This window comes from Anopheles funestus, chromosome 3RL (genome assembly GCF_943734845.2).
Source record: "Anopheles funestus chromosome 3RL, idAnoFuneDA-416_04, whole genome shotgun sequence".
NCBI classification, from domain to species: Eukaryota; Metazoa; Arthropoda; class Insecta; order Diptera; family Culicidae; genus Anopheles; species Anopheles funestus.
The window spans coordinates 29,823,842-29,841,560 of record NC_064599.1 but is presented as its reverse complement, the minus strand read 5'-3'; the positions used below and the strand labels follow the sequence as shown (position 1 = coordinate 29,841,560).

General features: G+C 42.1%; 1 protein-coding gene across 2 annotated transcripts in view; it reads left to right on the top strand.

Annotated features, from left to right (window-relative positions):
* The first annotated feature begins 2,775 nt into the window (after positions 1-2,775).
* Positions 2,776-17,719, top strand: part of LOC125769069 (uncharacterized) — an 81,773-nt gene continuing 66,829 nt past the window's right edge. The window contains exon 1 of one of the 2 annotated variants that reach the window (XM_049437494.1): positions 2,776-3,709. In XM_049437494.1, coding sequence (XP_049293451.1) covers positions 3,595-3,709 — 115 coding nt within the window. In that variant the 5' untranslated portion in view covers positions 2,776-3,594. The remainder of the gene's footprint in view (positions 3,710-17,719) is intronic. The other variant, XM_049437496.1, reaches the window with a different exon arrangement.

Below are 17,719 nucleotides of genomic sequence, written 5' to 3'. Positions count from 1 at the left end.
CCTCCACCAGCAAACAAAGTGGAACGTACAGCGCTCCACTTAGTCGATCATGATTTATTAGAATTTAATTCAGTTCCATGTCCATGGGTGAGGTCCGGGCCTAATATTAAATGAGACTCAATTCTTTAATGTCCGGTGAATGATTTTTTTCTTTCATTTCTTCTTCTACCTTTCAATTGATCCATTAGCATGAATCAGAACTGTAAAGCGAATCTAATTCCCTTTACGAAACGGAACTGAAATATCGTTATATTGAGGACGGAATTCTAAGGTTCTTTTTTTTGTTCCCCCTACGAGATGTGAGCTGTTTTTACTGTTAGCACTGCTAGATTGCTCTTATTTTTCATCGAATCTATAATAAAAAAAACCCTTGTGCGGGAGTACATTATTCGATCGGGCTCTGTCTGGGAAGCCATAAAATGGTATGATCCATTCCAGGATACGATCAATTAAGGTCACCGCTAGAGCACCGCTCGGCAGCCATCCGTACAAACCGGATTTCGAGTGCTCGATTCATTCTGGACACGGCAGCCCGGCCATGGCGAAGGTCCCGCAACAAAGGGCTGTGAATCGTGTAACCCCAAAGCGCAGCCGTCTTTGTAGTCGTCACGATCGGTCGATTCCGGTCACATGTCGCGACTTTATTTGACGCAGGATTATGTAAATAGAAGTTCGTCGCTTGCATTCTGTCACCGGTGTCTCCGGACCTATACACGGGACACATTACGTGGTACGGTACCACGTCATATTGTATCGCTATACCCACACGATCAGTTCACGACAGTACACAATTGAGTTCGCAAAATTTCACATTTAAATACGGCAGTTTACCGGCCAACTGGCTTTTCAGATTTTTAGCCCGATAAGCCATATGTCCATTTGACACTTTCGAAATACGCCCGGTCACAACACTTATCACGGCAAACCGATCGACGCGGGTCAGCGTACGGACATATGTTTTTGGGGATGGAAACACAACACTTACCGCCTAGAAACGATCTACCGAATCGGACAAGCGCCACAATTTTCGACCACACCGCGTCGTACGACGTAAAGAAAAAACAAAACGCCGACTCCAGCATGACGCGCAAATCCATCGCGCCCAAATGGTCCATTTCCGTCTGAACCGGAGCTAACCGGACGGTGTCACCGAATGGGTGGAAGGTTTAATTTCGGGTGTATATTTGTATAAGGCAGTATGATTTATGCACTTATTACGGTTGCTGGGAAAACGGTCGGACAGGCAAAAGATGCAACGTACGGGACGTTAGGTTCACATTGTGACTGAACTATAATTAGCACTGTTGCCGAACTTTGATTGTTGAGCAATCCAAGTGGCTCATTTTTTTGGACAGTTTTTGTGTGTGTGTGTTGTTGATTGTAAAAAATTGGCTGTCTTTGCATTGTGAAAGCTTATGTAATAATATTTATGAATCATAACCACGAATATATGTATTGCAATCGTATGTTTTTCTCGAATAAAAATTCTTTAAAAAGTTATTAAATGTCCTAAATATATGATCTTCACCTTGTTTGGAGATACAATGAGACATAAACTATACTTTAAAAATATATTTTTTGTTTTGTTTCGCTATAAATTGTGCTTAAAAGTTCTTTACACAAGATATTAAATTGAATAATTAAATTTTAACCCAATGAAACGCGGCTCTAAACGCAATTAACTAGCGTAACTGTTTTATAAAGATTGCAACATCAAGAAATCAACCCACAAAAATCAACTTGCACAAAAATTCTGAACCATTTCGGGTGGACAATTTCATCATCCGTCCAACGTTCGGGACGCATACCGCAACATTTGCACAAGCGGAGACAACCGGACCACAAAGCCATACTGCTGTTGCACTGCACCTGAGAGATCGCGAGAGCTAAACGCGAAAACCTTCAAGCCTCCGTACGAGCGATACGCGAAGCGGTCTGTAGCGGCAAGCAAAAAGGGCTCGATCGTACGGGATCGTACTAGGCATGGGGAGACCAAAACACGTGAACATGCGCGAGAACGTACGCACGAGTAGCGGCAGGAAGGAGACGTACCGACCGTTAAAACAACAAGCGCACATGATACAGTAAAAAACAAAATCACTTTCAATCTCGTTCACCGTACGCGCATGCATCGCCCCGACACATACATACACAAAGGGAAAACCGGCTGGCTGAAAGCAAAAAAGCTCGATCAGCTGCCGGTGGTGGGGTCAGCGATCGTGAGCCACGATCAACCGATCCCTTCTCTCCGTTGCGAGTGAATGGCATTGCAGGAACTCACAGAAGGTTTAAAGCTCAAATCACTCTTTTTTCTTTCGCTCTCTCTTTCTCTCGTGCTGCGCACGAAGCTACTTCCTAACGGCATCCCTTCCATATGATTGTGCTTTAACCGATCAAAAGACTTCTATGAGCGCAAGCGTGCGGAGCGACGAACGCATCTAGCGCGAGGAACTCAGTAATCCGATCAGAAATCTCTCAACTCTTAGCTATGCGAAAAAGCTCTTCGTGAGTTACATATGCGCTTGAGTAGTAAAAAAAGGTCATTAAGTATCGTAAGTAGAACAATGAATTTTTTTAATTTATGTTAAGTAATACATTAATTTTATTGTTTAAAAAAATAAAAAGTGAAGAATTTTGTGTCGAATCATAACTATTCGACGAACGTTCCTACAACAATTTTTTTTCACATTTCTTACCGCACCGTAATAATTTTTGTGCGTCAAAAAAATCTCTGATTGGCTTACTTTTTTTCGATTCTCCGTCGGTTCTTCTACCGCGTGGTTTTCTTCGCATCAAGTCCGGGTTAGCCCGAGCCGGTCCGCCGGTTACGGAGTGGGTGAAAGAAATTGTAAGATTACCGTTCCTTCAATACGCGCCACTCGGCTCAGTTAGCTTTCATTGCCCAGCGGACCGTCGGCGTGTGCGCACACGCATAGCTTCCCTTTGAAAAAAAAAACAACTACAAAAAACAGACAGAAACACATACCAGCTACCCCTACTTCCAGCACGATCAGCATAGATCGAGAGAAAAAAAAAGCGAAAGCCTACCGCGAGTGTACGCGAACCTGTCGCGAGTAGCCGTGCGATCGTGCGAAAGGTGACTAGCGAGCGTTCGCGAATTATTTTGCGCAGTTCCACTCGATCCGTTCGCCCGAGCAGTGGTGTGGTGTCCTTCCTCTTCGCCCGTTCCGACCCCGGTACGGAAGTGGTGAATTCCGCGACGTCCGCGTGGAGTACGTTTTGTTCGTCCAGGAGGTTTTTCGCGAGTGTGATTTCAAGTTTTAGTTCATTTTTTGTTTTGCTTTTGCTCAAAGTTTTCCTTCTGCGACCATTTTTCTGCACCGGGAGTGCGTGAATGTCGTTACAAATGCATAAAGTGCTCGAAAGTGCATCCGGGAAGCAGTGACAACAAAACGTGGGCGGAAATCGTTCCCTACATTTGGTGTATCGGAAAGCGGGAAAAACGCGCGTGGAGGAGAAGAAGAAAAAACCAACCCCTCAGTGACGAATAGAATTTTCGCTTCCGGAAAGGAAAAGCAGTTGTGCAGTTGATTTAGAAAAAAAAGAGAAAATAAAATCATCATACCTACCAACATGGCCATAGACTGGCGAAATCGTGTGAACATATTATCCCTCGGGATGCTACTGGTGGTTGCCCTGGCAGTGGAAGGCGTTCGCGTACAGCAACACACATCCAGAAGATTCAAAGGTGAGCCCCCGTGAACAGAAGTTGGTGTGAATTTTTGTTTTTTTTTTGTCCAGAAAATAGAAGTGTTGTGTTTGTGCGGGCATGTGTGTGCCAGAGTGTATTGTTAAAGGCACACAAATAAGTAATGCTAAACAATGCTCCACCAGTGTGCAATGATACGGTAAAATGTGGCACCTTCCTACATGCCCCCGGGGAAAGGTCACCAGTCTGCGGGGTGTCCGGAGCAGTTAAAGTAGTCTGCCCCGAAAGTTCAGCACCACAGCACCAAACCTAAACCCAATGCAAAAGGTTCGGCGCATGCAGCTCGTGCAAGTCTCGTGAAACTAAAGTGTACGAGCGGGTGTAGAACGCAAAAAGGCTTGCTCGGTGCTTATGCAATTTCCAAGCGAAGCAGTTCCAGCAAAACCCATTCCACCGCACCACCTGCTGACGGCCATCAGCACAGTCGGGGTACGGGAGCATAAAAATGTGGGTTATGTGTGTCCCATTAGCGCCCCGGTTGCAACGGTTGCAGCAGTCGTTGTGCTGTTTTTTTTGTTTTATCTTTTTTCCTTCTTTCCTGTCCGCTTTATCTTGCGACCCAATAAAATCGGCCTCGTACATGTACAGAGGCACACAGAAATAAAAAAAAAACAAACCCCCCCGCAGTGGTACCACGGTGTTCGCAGATCCACGATCGGAGGCATTCTGTGTGCAATTAAAGGGGTGCCACACTAACCACCCGCGAGCCACACAGTAACACCGGACCGGGTATTTTTCGTGCGAACTGCGCGTCCTGCTTGTAGTTCCTTGCAGCGATTTCTATGCTCTGTATCTCGTTCCTTTTTGTATCTGGAGCTGGAAGTAATGCGGCAGGCGTTTTCGGTAAACTACCACAATGCTGCACCGTGCTAAACACAACGAAAGAACGAACCCGGTAAGGTCGCATACCATATCTGGACTATGTTTGGACGGTTGGTTATTTCTTGCCTTTTGCATCGGAACCAAGGTGTAGCCACCGGAACTGATGCAGAGCTGTAAAGGGCTCAGTGTGTTCGTTTTTTTGTTTTTCTTCATTGTGTGAGAAACCCGTGAATAGAGCGAACTAAATTGCTGACATTAAATTTTTCTGGACAACTTTATCGAGCTAAACGGGCCCTGAAGGAGACAGAAGCGTTTGGTACCGTGCTGAGGTGGTTCGGAAATAGTTTTTTTTCTCTCGCAGGCACGACAAAAGAGCGGTCGCAAAAGTGATGATTATTGCAGTTTTAACGCAACAATGGGTGTCAATTTAAAATGAGCAATATTTTTTTGATAAATTTTACTATCGACATTTTTTTATTGGAAAATGTTAGGTAGAAAAATATAACAAGTTGACCAATATATTTATAAAAATAGATCACGAACTACTGATGGAATAAAATATCTTCTTATACTATTTAAATTGTTTTTGATTTAAAAAATCGAATAGTGCGTATCTATCGTTTCCGTCCTAGGCACAACTAAAGACACTTTCCACGAATGCTTTAATTCGGTACCAAAAATATCTCATCTCGTGCAGTGTTTGATGAGCCTTTGAGTCACTTATTTGAATCTTCCGTGAGCAGACATTCACGTAATGAAGTTAGGTAAATGTCTGAAGTTATGGAAAAGTCTGAAAATTAAACATTTTTTAGCGACTTATTAATTTTTAATACCTTTTTATTTTATTCTAAACGTGGTCTACGGAATGCTTGGCAAAATAGACTTATTTCTAAGTCATGAAGAGTTTTATTGACAGTCGCTTAAACTTTTGGAGATAAAGATTATTATTTGAGCTTGATTATTTTTTCTTCAAAATCATTCATTTACATTAAAGTTTAATTTCGACTCAAGTGTCTTACTAAAATTCACCCGAAAATACTCCAATCGTGTATACTTCCAAACTTATTGCTACGAAACTATGTCATTCCCAGCTAACTCATATACTCGCATTACCACATCCATACAGCATCTCCCGTTGAGCTAAAATGAAAGTGGCCATACACTTGCGTTCTTGTTTACCATCCACTACACTAAACGCTAGAGTGTAAATGAATTTGTTGAAAACAACATGGACCAACTCCTCGTACAGTTTACAAAATTTTCTATCCGAGCTACGACGGGCAACACATTTCGATTTTATTCGCTGACAAAATCATCAAAAACAGCGTGTTTGGGACAGTATGCACGTGAAAGCTTTTCCACTCGTGCGAGGAAAAACAACTTCATAATTTTCGACGAAAATGTGGTTGCCCTGTTTTTGCGATCGAGTTGTACGATATGAGTGTTTCTTATACTTATTTCTAACATCGATAAAATCTTTCTCCAACCCAAAAACAAATCAATAACTGTGAGACAATTTTGCCGAAATGTTTCGCTTTTCACTAGATCAATATTATCGTTTCCAGTGTGCCCAATTACACCGACCGGTTCCATTTTTGGTAAACATCTGCTAGATGGCGTAATGTCGGTAAACTCGATATTTGCCCGAATGTCTCCCAGCGTCTTTCCCTTTGGTTGAAATTATTTCACCTCATTTGTAAAACGCCATGCCACACAACTCCATTGACATCAACCCACGGGATATAATGGTTGTGCTCCTCTTTCCCTCCCTCCCCGCCATTCCATGGGGAAGTGAAGCTGGGGGACGCACCATTTCACTTTCAGTTTTCCTTTTCCGGACGATTCGGTACAGGTGATTTTAAACCAGACCGATCAACAATTATAGACGGATGGAACAAATTGTTTGCGCGTTCGGTCTGTCATTTTCGGTCCGGTTGATGGAGAGCAGTGAACAATACATACGATGGAGGATTTGTTTTTTTTTCTTCCCCCCCCCATTTATGCTATGTTCATTCGATTCGTGTGCTTCACCGCTTTGCCACCATTAGCATTCCGGTCCCATCGTCTACTTAAACGTCGCTATACAACGTACGTGTGACAGATGTTATATCGCGTGTTTTCTTTCAATGGCCCCCTCCCTTCATTCGTGTCCCCAAACCATCCCCACCGATAACGGAACATAGGTCTTTAAACTTCCGACGCTTCATACAAAAAAAAATCGTTCCACCAACCAACCGGTTCCCGTGAAAATGTGCGATGTTTATTTGGCCCTTAAAAATGCGTTCGCGTACATATTTTGCTGTTCGACAGCGGCGACAAAAAACGTGTGGCGAATGGTAAGCGTGTAGCGAGTTGAACCCGTACCGATATAGCGTTCGGTAGCTTCTTCTGTTGTCGCCGATGGCCACCAACAGTGTGCCACATTACTTGCCCGCACCGTACAGATTTATCGATCAACAGGCACTTTGGCTGGCGAGCGAGAGCAAACAATCCAAGTTGTTCATTTCTTTGCCTTTACGGTAAGGTCCCGCACTGGGGAGTAAGTCGTTGCTGCAATGTTGAGTTGAGGAAGGAAAAAGAGTTCCACCGTACAGTAGAGCCATATCCACGGAAGCGACACAGCTTGGTGCAACAAAACGAAACAGCAACAACAACAAAATCCCCCACCGGACATGGCCAGTGTAAGAAAAATGACAAACTTTATTAATCCATTTGTTTCCATCCTGGTGCCGGTTCGCTTGGGTGGTCCACCGTATCAGGGGAGTCCGGTCAATTCACTTCACTCGTGCACACTTCTTACCGGTTTGGCTAACAAATGAAGACATTATGGGAGTATTTTCCTGCACTTCAGTTTCTCCGTTTTGTGCTCTACTTGCAATTACGGGGAGAGTGTTTTTTCCTTACTAAATCAAGCAAGCAAAAAATAATACTTGGTAGTTCGGTTTTTCTACTTGCATTTTTTTTACCTTTATTATGTTCAGTAATGAGCACTCTAACTCTTTAGCTACAGGACAAGCAACGAAAAAAAGGGTGCAACAAGACGGTGAATGTAACAGTGAATTGACCACAAAATTATGTCCAACGAAGCGATTAGAACTTCACTTCGAGTATTACTTCATACCACACACACTCACGACCGGTACATTCGTTGCCAACCTTGCTAGCTTCCTTCTCAAACCGCTTTATTGCGGGTGAGAACGATCTTGAAGGGGTAACTTAAAAACAAAACGCTCAAACCGTAATGCAGCGGCCCGTTCGGGTCCCACAGCAAGTAGTAGGCATACTTAACGTAAACAGCAGCAAATAGCTACTACAAACACAGGCAAAACAGAGAAGAAAAAAAACACAAACCCCTATCGAACAATCGAAAGGCGTCCCCGTTTGAGCTTTAAGCTTAAATAAGGCAGCACCTGGGTGCTACGCCACAATTATACGCCATATAATAAAATAATAAAATGTCGTGACATAGAACGCCTTCGTGTGTCCACTCCTCGCGAGCACCGATTCGATGGGTTACGGTTTTATTTTTTATTGATCCACGTTTCCGAACCCTTCGCGGTAGCTGGTTGACGGTTGTGGGCATACGATACCACACGGAACCTTTTCGGTTCCACGATTTGACATCTGGCAAAAAGTGTGCTGTTTTTTTTTGCACACCACCGAGTCCGGTAGTCGTCATCAACTCCGACCAACAGATCAGCGTATGACCTCAACGGGTTTTGCTTGTAGCTCATTTGTTATGGCAACTGCTCCGGTTCAGTTAGTTAAAGAACCCTCTAAGATTCCAATACACACACACACCACCATCTGGACTGGGGTCTTAGAAAGGGATCGAAATTGGCTCAAATACCGAGCTGGGGAATTCTCCACCCTGTCAACAGGTAGCCACAAATAGTTGCCCCGGGTGCAATCAACGATACCACGGATTAGTGCTAAGATTACACAGCTAACGCGACCTATTGCCACAGTGAAGCACGTCCCCGGCGGTACCATATCGGTACACCGTGGGAGAACCATCGTCAAGTGAACACCTGGTGCAACCACTCACATTAGCTGCTAGAACAAGCACCAATCACACGATGATTGTTCCAGACCACACTGGGCATGCTGTGTCGGAATCTGGGCCAACAAGCACAGAAAAAGGAAATGGAACCACCGCACGCCAAGACCGTCTGTCAAAGAAGGTCCAGCAAAGGGTCGTACAACACAAGGCGTGATTGTAATTTAATTATTAAAAAACAATAATGCATAATCAGTTAATGCACCTCCACGATATGGTAAAGCCCCTATCCGAGGTAATCGTGTAAACTCTCTGTTCTTTTTCTCTGTCTTCCATCCACAATATAACAGCTAAGCGATTTATTGTATAACTCGTCCGCTTGATGGTGATGCTGACCAGAAACGCCGGTCAATTTATATGTCCTTAAGGGGATATAAGCTTTGGGCCTCATTTTGCTACGGATGTGGGTGGTCAATTTGCGAAAAGGGTCATAATAATTTGCATGATATGGGTCTATTGTTGTGCCCTTTTTGCAGCCGAACTGGACCATGATTTTATAGCGGGCTAACGAGATGCAGCGCCACCTAATGAAACGTAAAAGGGTTGTAGGAATTTGATCCACTTGAGACAGGAGCTTTGCTGGTGCTCTTAACTATATGTCTTTTGAAGGCACTAAAGGAACTCCAACACAATTTCATAGCTTGATTATTCAACTGATAATTATTGATACATTTCATTGAGTTATAATACACGTTTATTAATTATTTATTGTATTTTTGTTTATTTTCAGGTAATTTAAGGAACAAGTTTTCAAGCGATTAAGAAAATTACAAAACAATATAAAGTAAGTTTTAAAATTGATAAAACTTCCTCGAAGAGATGTTTCAAGGATGGAGCTTCCTACGTCCGGCGATATTTTGTAAGATTTTCACCGAATCTACGACATAATCTCATTAAACGTTGCAATGCGATAAACGTGAGCTCTTCAACAATTTTCAACCATTCCATCCATTCTTTCCTCACGAGGAAATGCATAAATATACGCGCACACAGTCGCAGACAAGGAAAACATTTTTCCCCCAGGGGAAATCTCGTTGCAAGCCGACGCTCTTTCACCGCAACGTTTCGTTTACGGACATTCCGGAAGGCTGAAATTCCATCCGCTGGCTCCATAATTGGAAGTCCGGAAGATCCCGTACGGCACCAAACCGTACCACTGCACATCGTCAGCTGTTTCAAATCGCACTCGACTCGATGTGCCTCCAGCGTCATTTCAAACCGTTCTGAACCGGCATTCGAGACGTTTTGTGGAATTTATCTTTAGCTGTGTGTAGCAGCGAACAACGGAACGGTTGAGATGCGTTAAATATGACAGACGAACGGTTATAATTCTTGTGAGGAAAGTGAAAAGCGATGGAAAATTTTTGAAATATTACCGTCCTTTTAACGAGATTTGCTATGACGAAGTTGCGCCGGGTTGGAACCAAAGAAATTTCTTACGATGCGAGTTATTGTTATGATGTTGTAGAGAAAATAAGTTATTATTTTGTTACCGTACCTACAACATCGATAACTTCATGCAAATTAATGCAGGGATGTTCGCGGTGTCGTTATTATCGTACAAACATTCACTTGAAAAGAGTCTCAAACATTGGCGACTTTAGACGTTGGACATCAGATATTGGAAATACATTAGACTGTAGATATTGGAGAATAGAGAGACATTAGATACTGGAAAATTATTATCAAAAATACATTTAAAATGTTTTATTCTTGTTGTTTCTTGTCCACATAAAAGAAAGTATATGTGCGAATGTTTGCACAGCACCTTTAAATTCCACACACCGTAACGGAAATTGACGCTTAAGCTAAGCCTCAATTTAAACTGACAGCAGACGTGCTGTGTACGTGCGAATGATTACTAGTCCGCGCTGGAGCCATCTATCAACAAAACAACATTTGCTGTTGATTTTTACCTATTAGTCACGCCATAATTTGTTGATCTCGCGCAAACACAGCACGAGCTCAGCTTCGCTGCTGCTCCTGTCTGTTAGTCCGAAACTCTTTCTACTCCTTGCTTTATTGCTTTCGTTTCAAATCAGCTCATGAATATGCATATCGGATGACACCAGTCCATCCGCACGAAACGTACGGGAAACGGAACCCGGTATGAAGCATTATTTACCCAATTTTTCGTCTCAGTATAAGCGGCAAAAGATCACGCTTTACCTGAGTGTTTGCGTGTGTGTGTTTGTTTCGCTTTTCCCCACACCTGACTGAACACGATGATCAAGATATGCTTTTCCTTATTTTCGTATCGATCAACACTAATGAGGATACAATTCAATAGCGCGTTAATGAGCTTGCACAAAACAAAACAAAGGAACGGGCAAGAATGGGAAACAGCAAAAGCTGCGTCCGAAAGATGCTAAAAAGTTAAATTTATTAACGCCCCATGCTATCTTTGTACTGTTTTGATGCTGATCATCAATAAAACTACAGTTTTTTCTACGCACGCAGCACATTCAGTTCGCATTTCTCTCTCTGGTCTCACTTTCTCTGCTGTTTCCGGTTCATGTGTTCTTCTTTCTTTTATCCAATATAAATTAATTCGAACAGATTCGAATTCAATCAATAACGGTGCTTTACATCCAGCCATGTTTTTAATATGGACAGTAAAACCAATACTTTTAATGCCAATTCTGCTTCTTACGGCTCTACTTTGTCTGATTAAAATATTTCAATTAATTTTTTAATTTAAACAACCACGTATGTATTTTATTATGTTTTAGATGAATAATTTATAAGTAATAACTTATTATAATAAGAGTCAGCAGTCATTTTTCCTACTTAAAACCCTTCATGTTTATCCCATTAATTTTTGGGAATAAACAATCCTGAAGTAGTTGATGCATGATCATTAAATATATATTCCAGAATACGATCTCCTATAGGCTTTAAAATATACTCCAGTTCTTCAAAACTATTTAATAAATGAAACCACAATGAAAAACGCTTAAAGCGCTTGGTAGATCTAGCGTTAAAAACGTTTCCTACGATTATAAGTTCTAGTGATTATGCACAAAATCTCTCTCGTACACCCATACACACACATCTGATCGTATCTTTTATGGTGAATAAATTCATCAACTCACCATCGAATGATCTTCCGTTACACGCATTCATTTCATATTGATGCTGGTTCTGAGCTCCGTTGTACGAAACCTTCCCCGAAAAACAGGTTTCCAAGCGGAGTTGGAAAAACGTCAAAATATGGAACGCAGAGCCAGACCAGTCAAAACGCTAATTGTGTCAGTGGGACTTCTTGCGTGCCCGGTTCTCTGTGTACGGTCTGTCGACACGTTGCCTACTTTTTGGACCGTTTGATAGCCGTCGGTCTGTGATGCTGCCTGAACGGTCTGACATTTGACGAAAGCGTCTAGCGGGCGTTTGGAATTTATTTCATTCCAACATTTTGGTTCGTCCACCGGTATTATTGAGTTAGGTCAGGTTTACCCGTTTCTTGCGCACTTCTCTATCTCCCTCTCTCGTCCTGGGGGTTTTCTGCCCACACACTATACAAACAGAATCCAACATTTGGTTCTGCTGCTTGTACGTTCGCGTGAAACACGTGGGTAACGTTTGAAAGAGAATTTAACCACGAAATTGAAACAAAACAAATCCCAAACACATCTATCGTTAGTTTTTTGCGTCAAACACGCCATCGAACGATACAATCGTGACAGATTGGAGTGAAAATCATGACAGATTTTATGGTGTTTCTTTTCTTTCTCTGCTTTTCTAACGCTCAGCAACACTCATCGTATCGTCAGACAGAGGTCAAGTTCTAACTGTAAAGTGCGGGAACAAGCATGTTGTCCGTCTGTTTTTCCCCCCCAAAAAACGCCACTTTGTGGAGCAATTTGTTTCTCTTGTTCTAAACATGTCCAACTCGAAAAGCTCTGCGGGTCGCCGTCAAAACCGGAACACCGCAGCACATGGTCCGGTTTGATCGTACGGAAACGTTACCGTTGAACTTGACCGGTTTCTACACAGTGGTGTAGAAATGCAAAATCAAACTCCCTTTGTGCCTTGATCTCACGAATCCTGTAGTGACTACGATCAAGAATCGGGACGTTTTTAAAATAACTGGTTTGTACTGGGTGTACTATTTTCCCTTTGCAACATTGTACTACAATGTTGCCCATTGTCTATCAAGTAGATAAAGGCGTGGAATTTAGAATGATATACGGACGTGGAAGTTGTCATTGGAATGTGTCTTGGGATTTTGTTTTGCGGAGGTGCAATTGATTTACTAACCTAGACCAGTCTTTGATGTTAACACCCAATTAACCTTCACCAGTTTTACATTACCCACCTATCCAAAGGCTTTGCAACTCATAAATGAAGCGTATGGTAGCTGATTGCTTAATGTCTTGCTGCTCTGCTGATTAAGTCATCTCGTCCAATTGATTCGAGCGCACAATCACGCCACCATCGCACCAGTACTTCAAATGCGTTTCGACTTCTGCTTTCCTTACTCAAGCTCAAGCAAAAGAAAAAAAAACACAAACATACCACCATTTCCTTCGGGCTATGATTTTCGCTAGTCACCGAGACGAAGATTTTGGCCTGGCACGTATGTTCACCAATTTTTCTAGGCCAACCAATTTATGAAGCATTCCGCTTACTACCTTCCCCATATACATGTGTGAGCTACATGGCCCAACCGCAATGTCCGAAGGCTGCATGTACGCCACACTGTGTTCGTCAGGTACCGGTACAACTTCGTTCGGCCTGAGCAAAAAAAATCGGCTCGGACAAACCCCAAACCGGCACGCAAAACAAATTGGCAGTGTTGTTTTCCTTGTGGTAAACCAGTTTCCTTGCCCATTGAACGATCATTAAAAAAGTAACTCCAGTTTTATCATTCCGATGTGAGATTCGCAGTTGATTATCTTTATTTATCGGGTACCGAATTTTTAACTTCCCTTTTTTGGTTGTAAAGGAACGTATGAATATTCATACTTACACGCTTGAGATTTATGAAGTATCTATCTTTTGAGGCTTCTTATTTAAGTGTTTATGTTTACAATCGTTCACCGCTAGTCAGCGGTACATAGTGAGAGAAATATATATTAAGCTAGCTTAATTGCTAGCACTAAACGTTAGGAGGTTGGAAAGAAAACTAAAACCCCTTTCGTCAGTTCCACATTTTCAACCATTTATTTGATTAAGCTCGTTGTAAAACATGCACTCAGAAGAAAAGGAAAAAATGACTAACATAAAACTAGCCACTCCGGTTCCGCATCGGTTCCTTATTTGCTGTCCAACGACCAACGCCTTTCCAAACGCCCGAACTACATCCCTTCGAACAACACCGGGAGATCTCGGGTCTGGTGCACCATGGGCACAATCGGAGCAACAGTGGCAATATCCGGCTCGACTAAAACTATGCTTCACGGTTGACCACCAACAGCGATGGCTGAGCATACTATCGTACCACGATCGTTAATTGACCACATCCGACACATATTTGCCTACGCCCTGTCACTGTTTTGCTTCGATCACGGCATCAATTTAATCAATAAAGTGAGCAACTTATCTATGCACGAGGAACTCGCCTACAATGTGGGAGAAGGAGGTCGAAACGAATGGCTAGAAGTGTGTTTCTGCCGTGGAAAACCACTTCTCTCTATGAAAGAGTTGAATGTTCAGTAGAAAATGTAAAGCATTTTTTAGTTATTAGAAATACTTAGCCAAGAAATTTGTTATGAATTTCATTAAGAAATTCATCATAATTTTAAAATAGTAAAAAACTACGAATTAAAATCATAACAATATAATAAAATCCAAAGGGTAACTGAGCACAATGCTACCAAATCATCATCGCAACATTTCAATACGTAAAGACCCCTTTCGATCACAACTCTGATTGCTTTTAAATACTTATGTGGAAATACACAATACTTTAAAAAACAACAATACACTCTAGCACAGTTATTAAGGAAAAAGACACTAATTATATCTTAATAGGTAATAGGTAACATTTCATACTATTTCTACAAATCAAAGCCCAAAACATCGCAACGCATCTGCCATTAAAGGAGCATCAACACAGTTCCGCGACGCCTGTGATTCAATTAATTTTTCCTCCACACACCATTATTATGTGCAGCAAAACAAATTGAACTTGCTTTTATGGGCATTGAAATTTGCTTAAATTGTTCATGATTGTGTCCACAGCAGCCTTCATTTGCCATTTGTGATGTTGTAAATTTTATGTGTTTTTTTCTTGCACCCAGCTAACACCTAACAATTATTGCAAATTACCGAAAAGACATTAAGAACGTTTATAACGAAAACTATCAACCCATACGTAACCTCCATTCTACGGTTTGACTGTGTAGTGGATACGAAATGTCTTCGCGTGTTTAAATCACTACCAACGCGCTAATAGCACGACGCGGACGAATGAGAAGAAATCAACGAGCCATTAGCCAATAACGGCCAAGTGTCGGGTGTAATGAATTTCTTTCGGTCGGTAACTTTTAATTGCTCTTAACACCATCACCCCATTAGTGTGGTTAGTACACCACGGTACAAATCGGCCACTCGCTTAGTGCAGTTGCAATCACCAAAAATCTTCAATCATAACTTCATAGACTACCGTTTTCCAGGTGCGATTCGGATCAACGGAAAAGTTATAAATCTTGCTCGATTTGCATAACTCAGACTTCCAACCTCCGCCGAGAGTGGGCACGGGTTTCCCCGTTCGCCATCCCCATTAGCGCGGGACACGGAATTTGAGCATAAATCGATTAAACTTGATTACTTCTCCATAATTCAGGCACCCGAAAAAAAACGATTTCTCTAACGCTAACAGTACCACCACCTGCTGAAATGGGTCAAATTAACGTCGTTTTTATTGGTTTTATGGTGTGAAATTTTTCGAACCATTCACAGTTGAACGGTCGCACCGAAATCACCTTTTTGATGTGTTTCAGCTGAAAATTCATATGATTAGATTGGTGTTTTTTCCCCCGCGCACAAAAGTTGGAAACATGCAAAGCGATTTTTATTGGGAATTTTCCTACAGGATAGAGGGTGTTATGAAATACTTCACCTGCCATTTTAAATGCTTCATAATGTCCATAAAAGGACGCCATGTTCCTGTCGTTTATTGCATGCTGAGCGCGAAAAGAATTCCATTCCAATCCTCGTACGTTGCATTTGTGCGGTGTTCTTTTTACTTGAACTTTAGCCCACCTCTACAATGCTAATGCTTAACGTTTAACGATTAAATCAAATCTAACATGTTCAATGGATCGCGTGCACGGCGTGAGTTTGAATGCGCGATGTCTACCCTCTCTTTTAGGCAAGCATGAAGTAGTTTTACTGTCTGGCCCTAAAAAAAACACCCAGGAAAGGTACACCCATTTAGCCCTTCGTTTCAGCTATGTGCTATTGATATAAGTTTCGCACTATCTGTCCGGTTACAGCCATTACTTAACCGTGAAGCTCGAACGAGCAGGACACTCACCGCGGCGAGAAGGCTCGCAGGGACAACTTTCACGCACTCCAGCTGCCGCTTTGTTTACCTCGTATTCAGTACAACCTTGAACCAGATTCGGGCTGACTAGCCATTTCGTTGGCGCGATGGACTGCTTACTTCACCGTTTGTAACCAAAGACACCAATCCATTCGTGCACCGCTGGCATCGAAAGTGATCCAAAAAGGCGCACCGATTGCTACATTCCTGTCCAGGCAGTGATTGCACCATACGGCACTTTACTCATCTGACATCTGACCTCCTAGAACACAACAGGTTGTACGGTTGTCAATCGATGAAATCAAGGAAATTCCTTTCGATGTTCTCCTGTGAGCAGAACACGGATCTAGATTCGATCGGTTTTTTTTTCGAAACAAGATCACCAGTACATCTCTCCCACACATGCACTGAAGGGTCGCTAACATGAGTTTAGTAAAGAACGGCCAGTTCCTGCACATACAAAAAAAAAACATTCCCAACAAACTTCTAAACACGACCTGATTGTCGTGTCCTCGTAAAGGCCACCACCATGCTAGTGGGAATTCCTTCCACGGAACTGTTGGAATTTACCGAGCAATAGTGCCTTGCAGGGATTCGGTTTCCTTAACGGTTCGCAACCAGTGTCACCAGTGCAACCGGTTGCACAATCTAATTTAAATTCAATAACTATTTCGCAATGGCTGCGAAACAAACCTCCCCCCCCCCCCCCCCCCCCCGCTCGCGTTTGCTCCTTTCCCCCTTACATCCGTTCCATGTGCACCTTCAACCTTTAGTTACAACCAAGAGGTTGTTTGTTTGTTCGGCAATAGCGCCAGAGGAGGGTTCACCTTTTTGGGGTGAACAAGCGTTTTGTAAACGAAATTGAACAACAAGAGAAACAAAGTCACAAAAGTGCAACGATCGAATTACTTTAGAGCAAAAAAACAAACACAGATAAATAAAATGCACAATAAACCATTACCGAGCAATGTTTTTCGACGTTTAACATCGTTTGTTATATTTTGTTTTGCTGTACCGTATGTGCGATCGTCAACACAATTTTGGGAAGAGCAAGAAATATTGTGAATCGATTAAACACGCGTTTGACAACAGTGTGACAAAACATTGAATAATAAGCATATTTAATTAACATCCTGGTAAGCAACATATTTATTAAACCTCTGTAAGCAAAAGATAATTAAAAACATTCCCTAGAACAGCCACGATTTGTTACCTATCAGGCTTGAAAAACAAACACACTAACCATTAAATAACTTCTTGTTGTTGAACATGGGCTACTTCTAGCCATTGCAAGGTGGAGGAAAAATAAATTAAAAATCACACTCCCATAACAATCACCCTCAAGGACAGCTTTAATACATTACTGCTAATTTTAATATCGCTCCCACACAAACATTTATTTCTAGCTTCTGAAAAGCAGTTCATAGTTCAAGGTGATTTTGATAAAGCCTCGCAGTCCTCGTATCTTATATCGAAGTACCATGAAATTGTAGCAGTATTTCATCGTTAGTGCAAAAATTACTAAAACCAGAAGCCATGGACAGCATTAAAAGGGCAGTTTAATAATACTACGCGAACTCATACTTCAACATTATCAAGACTTAACGAACGTGCG